The sequence below is a fragment of the Tachyglossus aculeatus genome, chromosome 15, assembly GCF_015852505.1.
Source record: "Tachyglossus aculeatus isolate mTacAcu1 chromosome 15, mTacAcu1.pri, whole genome shotgun sequence".
Lineage (NCBI taxonomy): Eukaryota > Metazoa > Chordata > Mammalia > Monotremata > Tachyglossidae > Tachyglossus > Tachyglossus aculeatus.
The window spans coordinates 25,256,565-25,270,631 of record NC_052080.1 but is presented as its reverse complement, the minus strand read 5'-3'; the positions used below and the strand labels follow the sequence as shown (position 1 = coordinate 25,270,631).

The window sequence follows — 14,067 nt, the reverse complement described above, 5'->3', positions numbered from 1 at the left end:
AAAACGATGGGGTGTTTGCTCCCAAGTGAGAAAAGGTACTTTTATTGTAGTTTGGATTTCAAGTCACTCTCAGAGAGCAGGCGGGCTGGTTCAGTTCCCAATCAATCAGTCGTATTTATTGAGCGCTTACTGTGTGCAGAGCACTGCACTAAGTTTCCAAGAGGAAGAGAGAACAGGTCACGGTGGCTTTTAGTCGGTCAGGAATGATAACTACGCTCGGGGAATCAGCTCTTACTTTTCGTGGTAGAGAAACACGTAAACTGTCCCGCCGGCAGCCATGAGCCAGATAAACCACCGCATGTGCGAGGCGAGGGGTCCCAGCTCTCGGAGGTTCAGCCTAAAAAACGAGAGGTGAAATGAAGCAGCCGCCGTCACGGAGTGGGAAAGACGCCCTCGACTCACCTCCATCTACCGAGGCAGTCAGGGGGAACACCACCCTCCTGCCCGCTGAATGCAAGTGGAATCACTTTTCGTTTTCCAAGACAAGAGGGGGAATCCAGATTTGTAAGCCAATCTTCACGTCAGGCCCAAACGGGGTTTTAATAATAATAATTGTGGTTCTTGCTAAGGGTTTACTATGTGCCAGGCATTCTACTAAGTGTTGGACACAGTTCCTGTCCTATTCACAGTTCCTGTTCACAGTCCTAAGCCATTTTACAGATGAAGTAACTGAGGCCCAGAGAAGTGAAGTGACTTGCCTAAATCAATCAATCATATTTATTGAGCGCTTACTATGTGCACAGCACGGTATTAAGTGCTTGGGAAGTACAAATTGGCAACATATACAGTCCCTACCCAACACTGGGCTCACAGTCTAAAAGAGGGAGACAGAGAAAAAAAAAAAAAACCAAACATACTAACAAAATAAAATAAATAGAATAGATATGTACAAGTAAAATAGAGTAATAAATATGTACAAACATATATACATATATACAGGTGCTGTGGGGAAGGGAAGGAGGTAAGATGGGGGGGACGGAGAGGGGGACGAGGGGGAGAGGAAGGAAGGGGCTCAGTCTGGGAAGGCCTCCTGGAGGAGGTGAGCTCTCAGCAGGGCCTTGAAGGGAGGAAGAGAGCTAGCTCTTGCCTAAAGTCACACAGCAGGCAAGTGGCGGAGCCGAGATTAGAACCCAGTTCCTTCCAACTCCCAGGCCCGTGTTCTATCCACTAGACCACGCTGTTTGCCAACTGGTTCCTGGCGCCCACTTCCATGAATGGGAAGTGGGAGGTGGGGCGCGATTTTGAGCTGGCCGTACCCTGTGAGCTTGTCTCTTTCCCAGAGGGGAAAACGCGCCTACCTGCCTCCTTGTGTTCTGGTAACATTGTGGAAAGGGTGGAAAGTTCCCAGAGGGTCTTCAATAAAATCCAATAGAGAGGGGTCGTTGACGAGGAGGGGGATACAGTTTCAGCTACACCGCCCCCTCAAAAGTGGATAGAAGAACGAAGGTGACGGCTTTCTCTGGCCATGGCAACACTTCCCTTCATTTCTTCAGTAGACTCAAGAAAACTCAAATCCAAAGCACCAATACAGTACTTTGTGCCCAGAAAGCAAATTCAGGCAACCTCTGGCCATCCCAGCTCCGCCAATTGTTAGCTGTGTGACTTGGGGCACGTCACTCAACTTCTCTGTGCCTCAGTTACGTCATCTCGAAAATGGGATTAAGACTGTGAGCCCCCCGTGGGACAACCCGATCACCTTGTAACCTCCCCAGCACTTAGAACATTGCTTGGCACATAGTAAGCACTTACTAAATGCTATTATTATTATTATTATTATTATTACTACTACCACTGTCCGAGGGATGACTGGAGAGCGAGATACCTCTTGAAACCAATCCCGACGAGACTATAAGCTCACTGTGGGCAGAGAATGTGTCTTCTTATGGTTGTGCTGTACTCTCCCAAGCGCTTAGTACATTGCTTTGCACACAGTAAGCACTCAATAAATACAAATGAATGAATGGATGAATGATAACAGCAACTCTGAAGGCCAAGTCTTGGATTGGGACACTGAGCTCAGTTTTCGTCTCTCCCCAGTGATGAAGCAGACACTTTGGGAGACGCATCAATGCTTTCAGGCTACTGGGTTTAGTGCAGTGCAGCGGTGTCCGCAAAATGACTGCCCTGACCCCTCTGAAAGGGTGCTTCAGGAAACAAACCTGGCTGTGTCGCTTCCGGATCAACGGGAAGCAAACCTGGCTGCCTCTGGGCTCGTGGGTTCATTGATCATCAATCGTATTTATTGAGCGCCTACTATGTGCAGAGCACTGTACATTGATGTCCTGGTGACAGACCGAGCTAGCCCAGTGACTCTTAAATAAGAAAAGAACACAGAAATATAAAACCCCAGCATCCCAAACCACTACAGCCTGCACGCTGCACTCTGAGAAATAAAGCCACTGCTTACCATGGTGCATAGGAAGCTGCAATGAAAAAATAGATCACCATTCTGTCACACATGTGGAAACACTGCTCCATTGTCCTGGTGGGTGAGAGAAGTTATTCAGGCGTATGTACTCACATCAAAATAAAGAATTCCCACCCTTCCCCCGCCCCCCATGTTGCATTTTCTATTTTCGGACAGCTGTGAGAGAGGCTCTCAAGGCTGGTTGACGCTAAAGACATGCTAAGAGCCGTTGCGATTTAAGTTTCATGCCAGCACATTTTAAAGCTTCACTGGCCGTGAAGCAATTGAAAGCCATCAGCTGCCTTGGGGATAACTCAGAAATGGTCCGCGCAGCTCGGGAAGACGATGGAGTTCCCTATCCGGAAGGGACAGGTGTGGCTCGGTGCTGACACTGGAGGAATTGATTATAGACCATTACTCTCCCCGCTGTTCAAGGTTTTATTGGAGGCACATCTCCTCCAAGGAACCCTCTTTTCCTCTTTTTCAACTCCCTTTTGCGTCACCCTGACTCGCCCCCTCCCAGCCCCACGGTGCTTATGTACATATCTGTAATTTATTTATTTATACTGATGTTTGTGTCCCCCTCTAGACTGTAAGCTCACTGTGGGCAGGGAATGTACCTGTTATATTGTTATAATGTACTTCCCTATGCGCTTCGTACAGTGCTATTTTATTTATTTTATTTTGTTAAATATATTTTGTTTTGTTGTCTGTCTCCCCCTTCTAGACTGTGAGCCCGTTGTTGGGTAGGGACTGTATATGTTGCTAACTTGTACTTCCCAAGTGCTTAGTACAGTGTTCTGCACACAGTAAGCGCTCAATAAATACGATTGAATGAATGAATGAATGAACAGTAAGCACTCGGTAAATACGATTGACTGATGCCGACTTGTACTTCCCAAGCGCTTAGTACAGTGCCTGGCACACAGTAAGCACTTAATACCATTAGTCCAGAATCAGGACTAGAACCCAGGTTACCAGAACCAGGGTCATTCCACTGCACGTATGGCAGAGCTACCTTGTGGAGAGACAAGAAGTTTTCCCTTACAGTTTTCCAAATTTAGGAGGAACAGTATTTCTAGGTTCTAGCCCCTGTTGAGACTGTAAACTCATTCATTCATTCATTCAATCGTATTTATTGAACGCTTAATTACAGGCAGGGAAAGTTTCTGCTAATTCTGTTGTACTGTATTCTCCCAAGTGCTTAGTACAATGCTCTGCACTTAGAAAGCACTCCATAAATACCCTTGATTGATTGACTGGACCAGGTTCTAATCTGTCAGGTTTTACCCGGGGTCTCGGATACTTGTCTAGCTAAGGCCTTGAAAGCAATGAGCTTGCAGGGAAACCATTCAATGGTATTTATTGAGCGCTTACTGTGTGTAGAGCACTGAAACTAAGCGTTTGGGAGAGTACAATTTAACAATAAATGGACACATTCCCTGCTCACATTCTCTCTCAGAGGGGGAGATATTAATATAAGTAAATTACAGATATGTACATAAATATTATGGGGCTTCAAGGGATGAATCAATCAATCAATCGTATTTATTGAGCGCTTATTGTGTGCAGAGCACTGTACTAAGCGCTTGAATAAAGGGAGCGAGTGCATAGATGACAGAAGGGAGTTGAATAAACGGAAAAGAGGGCTTAGGGAAGGTCTCTTGGAGGAGATATGCCTTCAATAAACCAAGGAGCATCTCTCCACGATGGAGGTTTGAAGCCGGAGAGTCCATTGCTGGCCAAGGTGTTACCATCCACGATGGAAACATAATGGAGTAACTTGCCACTTTCCCTATCTGTCATGTTTTACTGCCTGTCTCCCCTAAGAGACTGAATGTTCGTTGAGGGCAGGGATCCTGTCTACTGCGCTATACTCTCCCAAGCACTTAGTACAGTGCTCAGTACACTGTAAGCATCCAACAGATACCACTGACTGATTGACAATCAGGAGTCTTATCTCTATGCACCGCCCACCAAGTCAGGGGACACGCAGCCTGATGGTACCGAGACCAGGGGACCTCAGCTTCGGGACTGGGCCAGAAAGCTGGAGGGGTGTCTAATAAAACCCAGTCGGAGCCATCCCTCTCGTACACTGCAGTGGTGACTGTCGCTCAATCATCATCATCATCAATCGTATTTATTGAGCGCTTACTGTGCGCAGAGCACTGTACTAAGCGCTTGGGAAGTACAAGTTGGCTCAATGCATCCCCAATTTTGCTGCTTTGTTTTTAATCAGACGACGGGAGGCAGAGAGGAACTGACAGGGAGACATTGTGATGGCTGATCTCCCGGATTTGATCCCTGCCTGCATGGAACTTCCACTCTACAAAAAACCCCAGCCTGCCTGGACTCTCCAGGACCCTTCCCTGTCCCGCTCCCTTAGAGTAACGCGTCTGATGCTAACACCAGTACGGCAGGTAGCTAGGCTCCATCCCAGGCTGAGAAAATGCAAGGAGCGGGGAGATGCCAGGTCGGCTAACCAGAGGGGAGGGACCCTCCTCTGCTTTAAACTGGCAAAGGGGAATGGGGCGAGTCCTTGCCCGCACAAAGCTCGGCCTCCCCGCCGGTGGCACCACCGTACCTCAAGTGACTCTTCTTCCACGTCACGATGTGGAACACCGTGGACACGATGAAGAGGGTGCAGAGGCCCATCCCGTAAATCCATGCCGTTATCTTTTCCCAGCGGTCGTCAGAGAGCCGGTGGAGAAGGGCACTGCCCACAATAGCGGGAACGATGAGGAACTATGGAAACGGCAGACACGTAGACAGGCGCGCGATTCGGTTAGCCGCTGACCTTTGTCCTGGGATTTTACCTACGTGTTTACATCCGCCCGGCAAGCAGAGACAGAGCACGACAACCGGCAATGGCCACTTTGGTGTCAACTACTTCCTGAAGTCTGAAGCTCGGGGACCAATTACATCCACCCAAGGAGCCGCTAACATGAGAACGTGGCAGCATCACTCCCGTCTGAAGTCCTCTGAGCTCTTTTTGTTGGGTTGTTGTTTTTTTCATGAGAAAAAGCTTACCACCATTCCTTAAATGCTGTTACTTATATGAGATACACCAGTGGACGCTGAGGGGCTATCGTTGACTCATTTGAGCAAACTCCAGGCAGTTACTGATTTTTTCTTCTGCCATCCCCTCAATCAACCCCCAGATTGTACATGGTCCAGAGAGTAAGACCATCTGGGCTGTCCCTTACTTTATGGCAAGTGCCCTGGGATCTGCCTCTTTGGGGGCGAGGGGGGAGACACGCGGGGCAGCAGGATGGAGCAGGAGCAGCTGCTGCCCAGGGATGGGTACAACTACCTCATCTAGCTCGCTGGAAAGGGCAGAGACCCCTGAGACACAGCAGTCAGCCGGTTGGGGGAAAAGGAGGGAAGTTTATGGCCCAAACTTCCCCTCACAAAACCATTTCCTCTCTCCTCTCACCCCCTCCAGTCCGAGCGATTACAGCCACCTCCCCCCTCACTAGGCCTTTCCTCGGAGCCACCGTGGTTGGTCCGAGATCTGCTCCTCTGGGTTCCATCCTCTTCCTTCCCAACCTTCAGGGCCGGAATCCCCTCCACCTTTCCTGATGGATCCCTTTTGTCAGAGAGAACATTCCCCTTTCTAAATACCAGCGCCCACGGCTCCGGTGGCTTTATCTACAGAACTGGTTGTGCCGCCGGCACTTCCCCTACTGAAGGTTTAGAAATGCTGGAAGCAAGCCAGGGAAGTGCGGGAGGGCTGGAGAACAGACCCAATCTGCCAGTCCACTTTTCAGGGCTTTAATTTCATTTCTGAACGCAAACAACAGTGTGCTTTTTCAGGGACACCTCCCCCTCCGCTTCAGCCCGGCTCAGGCCCCCCAATCTCCAGCATCCAGAAACACCTTTCACTCCATCTTCAATCCCTCCCTTAAATAATGACTCTTTTTAGAGAGCACCCAATTGCTCCCCGTGGGGACCCGATAAATCCACCCATGCTGTTTATCGGCGCTGACTGTGTTCAGAGCCCTGGGCCTGTGACCGTAAAGAGACACACAGATGGAATTTTGTCTTTCCTTAGGGTGTCCTGCCTGGAAAGAGGAACCCAATTTTGGCGCCCCGTCCCTAAATTTGAGCATTTAGTGAATAGGCACCTTAACCTGCTTTATCAGGAAACTCTTCTATGACCACCTCGTATGCAGGGGCTTGGGAGTCGGAAGGTCATGGGTTCTAATTCCGGCTCCGCCACTTGTCTGCTGTGTGACCTTGGGAAAATCACTTCTCTGGGCCTCAGTTACCTCATCTGTAAAATGGGGACTAAGACTGTGAGCCCCAAACGGGATAACCTTCTAGACTGTGAGCCCACTGTTGGGTAGGGACCGTCTCTATATGTTGCCAACTTGGACTTCCCAAGTGCTTAGTACAGTGCTCGGCACACAGTAAGCGCTCAATAAATATGATTGAATGAATGAATAACCTGATAACCTTGTATCTACCCCAGTGCTTGGCACATAGTAAGTGCTTAAGAAGTGCCATAATTATTATTATTATTATTCCGTGCCCACAACGAGCTTACATCCTTCCCCAACTAAGCCCTCATTTTCCCAGTTCCATCACCGTTCCAAGTTACCCTTCCCTTTAATCAATCAATGGTATTTACTGAACACTAACTATGTGCAGAGCACTATTCTGAGCACTTGGGCGAGTCCAGTACAACAGAATTAGAAGAAACATTCCCTTCCCCCTCCCCATCCCCCCGCCTTACCTCCTTCCCCTCCCCACAGCACCTGTATATATGTTTGTACAGATTTATTACTCTATTTTACTTGTACATATTTACTATTCTATTTATTTTATTTTGTTAATATATTTTGTTTCCTTGTCTGTCTCCCCCTTCTAGACTGAGCTGCTGTTGGGTGGGGACCGCCTCTATATGTTGCCAACTTGGACTTCCCAAGCTCTTAGTACAGTGCCCTGCACACAGTAAGTGCTCAATAAATACGACTGAATGAATGAATGCTCATAGACATCTTAATTACACCCCGACTGGCAAGGAACTTGGAGCTTGCCAGCAGACTTAATCCCCTGTGACATTCATTGCACTCTTGACATGGTTAAGCTAATCAGGCACTCAGGGAAAGGTGACCGTAAGACATATTTGTTCATGCGTTCCAAGTTGGGCAGTTACCTCATCTGTAAAATGGGGATTAAGACTGTGAGCCCCACACGGGACATGGGCCGTGTTCGCCCTTATTAGCTCGAATCTAACCCAGCACTTAGTACCATGCCTAGCTCATTTAAAATGAAAAGTTCCAACTTGATGGCTCCGTGACGCGGAGTTAGCGTGTTCCTTGGTTTCCTCACAGTGCGGCTGGCTTATCCTGCTTGCCATTCCCAAACCAACATGACCTCCTGAGGCAAGTCCGGGATCTGTTTTTCTCCACCAACGTGCCCTCCAACCTCTCTTAACTGAACAGCGATAACCCCACGCGGTGCCTGAAGATTGCATCATCAGTAATCTGTATTCTCACTATTCAGATTACACAGAATTGGTTCTTTGCAGACTGCGGTTGGCACTAAGCGGGGACCAAATAGTTTTAGCTTTGTTTTTAACTGACTGATTAATGAATAAGAGTCCCAGATGATAAAGTAATCCAACAATAGAAGCTGGTTCATGTAAGGGATTATCCAACTTTGTAGTTTCCTGAATGGAAAACAGGTGGTGATTACTTGCTGGGAAAGATCTGGAGGCTCAAAAGAGGAACAAGGAAAGAGGGCAAGATTAGGAGGATCAAGGCCCATTCGAACAAAAACACTAGACTAATCCAGAAGACCTCTTAATATTATTTTAGCAAAGTACGGTTTTGCCAGATACTGATTTTCCACGATGAGGATCCCCAGTTCCACTGTAGGTTTCAGCATAATTTATTTTAATAATAAATAATAATAATTGTAGGGTCTAAGTGCTTATTATACGCCAAGCACTGACTGTTCTAAACACATGGTAAGAAGCTTGGACAGCATACACGGGGAGCAGTATGGCGTAGTGGATAGCGCATGGGCCTGGAGTCAGAGGTCATGGGTTCTAATCCCAGCTCCGCCACTTGTCTTGGGCAAGTCACTTCACTTCTCTGTGCCTCAGTTACCTCATCTGTGAAATAGGGATTGAGACTGTGTGCTCCACATGGGAGAGGGACTCACTCTGACCCGATTTGCTTGTATCCACCCCAATGCTTAGACAGTGCCTGGCATATAGTAAGCGCTTAACAAATGCCATAATTATTATACAGTCCCTGTTGCTGAGTTTAAGACAGAGAGAGAGAGAGAGAGAGAGAGAGAGAGAGAGAGAGAGAGAGAGAGAATAGGTATTGAATCCCCATTTTACAAATGAGGAAACTGAGGCACCGAGACGTTAACTGACTTAAGCGAGGTCACAGCAGCCAGGTGGTGGAGCCAGAATTTGAACCCAGGTACCCATGCTAGAGAAGCAGCGTGGCTCAATGGAAGGAGCCCGGGCTTTGGAGTCAGAGGTCATGGGTTCAAATCCCGGCTCTGCCAATTGTCAGCTGTGTGACTTTGGGCAAGTCACTTCACTTCTCTGGGCCTCAGTGACCTCATCTGTAAAATGGGGATTAAGACTGTGAGCCCCAGGTGGGACAACCTGATCACCTTGTAACCTCCCAGTGCTTAGAACAGTGCTTTGGACATAGTAAGCGCTTAATAAATACCATCATTATTACAGAAGATGGCAACAGCCTCTCGAACTTGCCTGGGATTGCTGTATTCGAGAAGGATCACTCACACCTTCCCTCGGGTTCCGAAGTGCAGACAGGGAGGAACCATCCGAATACATTTCAGAAGCCTCTCTTGGTGGCCCGTAAGCGAAATAACCCTGGCCCGAAAGAGGGAAAGAGCTGGGACCGGGCCACCAGGTAAATTATCGCCACTGTGCGAAGCAGCGTGGCTCAGTGGAAAGAGCATGGGATTTGGAGTCGGAGGTCATGGGTTCAAATCCCGGCTCCGCCACTTGTCAGCTGTGTGACTTTGGGCAAGTCACTTCACTTCTCTGGGCCTCAGCTACCTCATCTGTAAAATGGGGATTAAGACTGCGAGCCCCCACATGGGACAACATGATCACCTTGTAACCTCCCCAGTGCTTAGAACAGTGCTTTGCACATAGTAAGCACTTAATAAATGTCATTATTATTATTATTGAGAGGAAATGAAGCCCTCAGAACCACTGAGCAGAGAGGTTTTTCCAGCCTTACATGGTACACCTGAAAATGTCAACTGACTTCCAAGTGACTTCAAGAGCTTAGTACAGTGCTCTGCACATAGTAAGCGCTCAATAAATATGATTGATGATGATGAGGTGGGCAATTTCATCCCAGTGCATCTTTCTAGCAGAGGAATTAGAGAAACAGCATGGAACAGTGGACAGATCACACAACGGGAAGTCAGACCTGGGTTCTCATCCTGGCTCTGCCACTTCCCTGCTAGGTGTCTCTGAACAAGTTACTTTTCAGGGCAGGCAGCGCGGCGACGGGCTGGAAGCCGGAGGATCCGGGTTTGAGTCTGACCTGTGCCACCAGCTTGCTGTGTGGCCGTGGGCAAGTCACTTAACCTCTCTGAACCTGTTTCCTCACGAACTTCTCTGTACCTCAGTTTCCTCCAACACTGGGGTAATAACACCTGCCTTTCTACCTACCTTGCAGAGTTGTTGCGAAGGCAAAAATGAGGTACGAAATGTGAGGGTGCTTTGGGAATAAAAGCGCTTTACGAAAACTGAAGTGTTATTCTGTGGGCCTCAATTTCCTCAAATGTAAAATGGGGATGAAATACCTGTTCTTCCTCTCCTTCAGACTGTGAGCCCTGTATGGAGCAGGGATTGGGTCTAATCTCCAAAACTGGGGTAACAACACCTGCCTTTCTACCTACCTTGCAGAGTTGTTGCGAAGGCAAAAATGAGATACGAAATGTGAGGGTGCTTTAGGAATAAAAGCTCTTTACAAAAACTGAAGTGTTATTCTGTGGGCCTCAATTTCCTCAAACGTAAAATGGGGATGAAATACCTGTTCTTCCTCTCCTTTAGACTGTGAGCCCTGTGTGGAACAGGGATTGGGTCTAATCTCATTGTACTGTGTCTACCCCAGCTCTCAGGCCATAGTAAGAGCTTAATAAAGACCACAGTTAAGTTCCCTCAACCGTGGGCAGCATTCTGCTCCATGCCTTGCCCACGGAGCCACTTAAATTGTCACCAAAGTCGTCACAGCAGACTGGGACATCCTAACCCGCAGGGGATGGCAAGAACCACCCCACCCAAGCAAACCCCGCTCCGGTGTCCCAGAAGCCGGACAGGCGTCTCTGTCTATGCTTGGCCACCCCTCCGTGCCCCCCGACTCTCCCTGAGCCATCCCACCCGGACAGGGATGGAGAAGTGCATACTCACTGCGTGCGTGTAGCAGTTGGCCGCGTGTTCGTAGCAAGTGGGTTTGTAGCGGGTGTTTGCTGGCGCTCTGTGATTCATGAACCTGGGGAGAAATGGGCAGAGGGTCAGGAACGCTCCCTTTGACAAAGGACGCTGGCAAAGTGGGACCACGGGGAAGAGGGTATGGCCAAGCAGATACAGCACAGGCCTGGGAATCAGTTCTAATCCCGGCTCCACCACTCACTGGCTGTGTGACTTTGGACAAGTCACTTCACTTCCTCTGTGCCTCAGTTCCCTCATCTGTAAAATGGGGATTAAGACCGTGAGCCCCACGTGGGACACGGACTGTGTCCGAGCTGATTACTTAGAGAAGCAGCGTGGCTCGTGGAAAGAACCCGGGCTTGGGAGCCAGAGGTCATGGGTTCAAATCCCGGCTCCGCCGCTTGTCAGCTGTGTGACTTTGGGCAAGTCACTTAACTTCTCTGGGCCTCAGTTACCTCACCTGTAAAATGGGGATTAAGACTGTGAGCCCCACATCAGACAACCTGATCACCTTGTAACCTCCCCAGTGCTTAGAACAGTGCTTTGCCCATAGTAAGAGCTTAATAAATGCCATTATTATTATTATTATTATTATTATTATTATTATTGAAGAGCAAGAGCTTGGGAGTCTGAGGTCATGGGTTCAAATCCCAGCTCCGCCACTTGTCAGCTACGTGACTTTGGGTAAGTCACTTAACTTCTCTGGGCCTCAGTTACCACATCTGTAAAATGGGGATTAAGACTGCGAGCCCCCTCATGGACAACCTGATCACCTTGTATCCTCCCCAGTGCTTAGAACAGTGATTTGCACATAGAAAGTGCTTACCAAATGCCATCGTTATTATTATTAGTACTTTGTAGCTACCCCAGTGCTAGAATAGTGCCTTTCACACAATAAGCGCTTAACAAATACAACTAAAAAAAAAAAAAAGAGAGATAGAGAGAGCAGGCGAAAGGGATTTCCTGTTTCCAAATAACCACCGGCCTGTGGCCTCAATCTCAAGGGCCTGGGGTTGTTGATTGAGAGTCGATCCATTGCTTGGTCGGGGCCAGGTGGGGATGAGTGAGTCGACCCACGGCTTTCCCTCCTCGGGCCTGCTTCCTGAATGGTCGCGAGCACTCCTGATTGACAGCCGACTGCCAGGACTGCAGAAAATCCTTCCTTCCTCTCCAACTCTGCCGCAACCTGCTGGACTGAGGGGATCGTCCCAAGCCTCCCCAGGCTGAGTTCAATAAATACGACCGATTGGAAGGTGGACGGAGCTACAAACTGGACCTGTCCTATGTATAAATACACTGTCCTTCACGCATTAGGTGCTCAATAAATACCATTGATTGATCGATTGATTGTCCCTCATTCCATCAATCAATAATACTTTCTGAGCACGTACTGCTTGGTACAGTACAGTGGATTTAGAAACTATCCTTGCTTTCAAAGAATTTACAATATAGCGATGGGGACGCAGACACTAAAGAAAACTGATGCTGGATGGAAGCACTGGTTGACTAATAATAATACAATATAGTGGTACTTGTTAAACGCTGACTGTGTGCCAAACACTGTACTGACCCCTGAGGTTGATATAATAATCAGCACATGGGCTGCAGTCCCCCAGTCTGAAAGAGAGACAACAGGGATACAGATGAGGTAACTGAGGCACAGAAAAGCGAAGTGACTGGCCCGAAGTCACACAGAAGGGAAGTGGTGGCATCAGGAAAGAATGAACTGTTGAAGAGCCACCTGAGGGGCAAGCGCAAATCAAAAGCCGAGAGAAGAGTTCGAAAGGTGGGTCAGGAACATCGGGGCCGGGAGTGGGGGTGGCACCTGGTTGATTTCAGGCACAAAGGGGTCTTGGAAATGCTTCCGCCTCCACAAAAATCATCACAGCAAAGTGCACCGACTGCGAGAGGCCTGTTCAGTTCCACAGTTTGCTCAGCCCATTATTCCCCCGGTTTGCTCTGGAGAATAGCACATCCTCCCCGCCATCCCAGCTGGAACAAAGGACCTTTCCTAAGCCGGCACAGATGCTGTCGTGCCCCCCGAGGCTCCAGGCGGGAGAGGGAAGAAGCACCCAGAAGGCTGTGGTTGTTGCGGGGAGAATGGGCGGCTCAAACAGCATCGGATTTGGCCCTCCCTTCTTCTCTGCAAACATTGCGGTTTCTACAGCCCTGGCCTCTGGCCCAAGCGATGGATGGACCAGCCCAAACAATGCATCCCTCCCCTGCATGGCCCGAGTCCTGGCTCCAGTCACAAACGCTACTCTATTAATTCAAGTCCAGCGGACACGACCATAAAACGTGCTCCATCATTTTGTACGTGTCTCCCCGCTCCTCAGAAACCTCCACTGGTTGCCCACTCCTTTCCACATCAAGCAGAAACTCCTGACGATGATGCTATTTGTTATTTGTCAAGCACTGTTCTAAGCGCTGGGAGTAGATACAGGGTAATCAGGTTGGACACAGTCCCTGTCCTACGTGGGGCTCACAGTCTCAATCCCCATTTTACAGATGAGGTAGCTGAGGCCCAGATATGTGAAGTGAGAATCAATCATATTTATTGAGAGCTTACTGTGTGCACAGCACTGTACTAAGCACTTGGGAAGTACAAGTTGGCAACATATAGAGACGGTCCCTACTCAACAGTGGGCTCACAGTCTAGAAGGGGGAGACAGAGAACAAAACCAAGCATACTAACAAAATAAAATAAATAGAATAGATATGTACAAGTAAAATAAATAGAGTAATAAATATGTACAAACATATATATATATATATACAGGTGCTGTGGGGAAGGGAAGGAGGTAAGGCAGGGGGAGGGGGGGAGGAGGGAGAAGCAGTGTGGCTCAGCGGAGAGAGCCCAGGCTTTGGAGTCAGAGGTCATCGGTTCAAATCCCGGCTCCTTCAACTGTCAGCTGTGTGACTTTGGGCAAGTCACTTCACTTCTCTGTGCCTCAGTTACCTCATCTGTAAAATGGGGATTAAAACTGTGAGACTCCCATGGGACAACCTGATTACCTTGTAACCTCCCCAGCGCTTAGAACAGTGCCTTGCACATAGTAAGCGCCTAACAAATACCAGCATTATTATTATTATTAAGTGACTTGCCAAGGTCACACCGCAGACCAGAAGTGGAGCAGGGATTAGAACGTATACTTATAGCTATAATTCTATTTGTTCTGATGATTTTGACACCTGTCTACATGTTTTGTTTTGTTCT

General features: G+C 48.4%; 1 protein-coding gene across 4 annotated transcripts in view; it reads right to left on the bottom strand.

The window, feature by feature from the left end:
- Positions 1-14,067, bottom strand: part of MMD (monocyte to macrophage differentiation associated) — a 67,581-nt gene that overhangs the window by 8,870 nt on the left and 44,644 nt on the right. For all 4 annotated transcript variants that reach the window (XM_038757384.1, XM_038757382.1, XM_038757381.1 and 1 more), the window contains exons 2-5: positions 10,830-10,911; positions 4,992-5,152; positions 2,408-2,482; positions 236-337 (exon numbers count right to left, since the gene is read on the bottom strand). In XM_038757384.1, coding sequence (XP_038613312.1) covers positions 236-337; positions 2,408-2,482; positions 4,992-5,152; positions 10,830-10,907 — 416 coding nt within the window. In that variant the 5' untranslated portion in view covers positions 10,908-10,911. The remainder of the gene's footprint in view (positions 1-235; positions 338-2,407; positions 2,483-4,991; positions 5,153-10,829; positions 10,912-14,067) is intronic.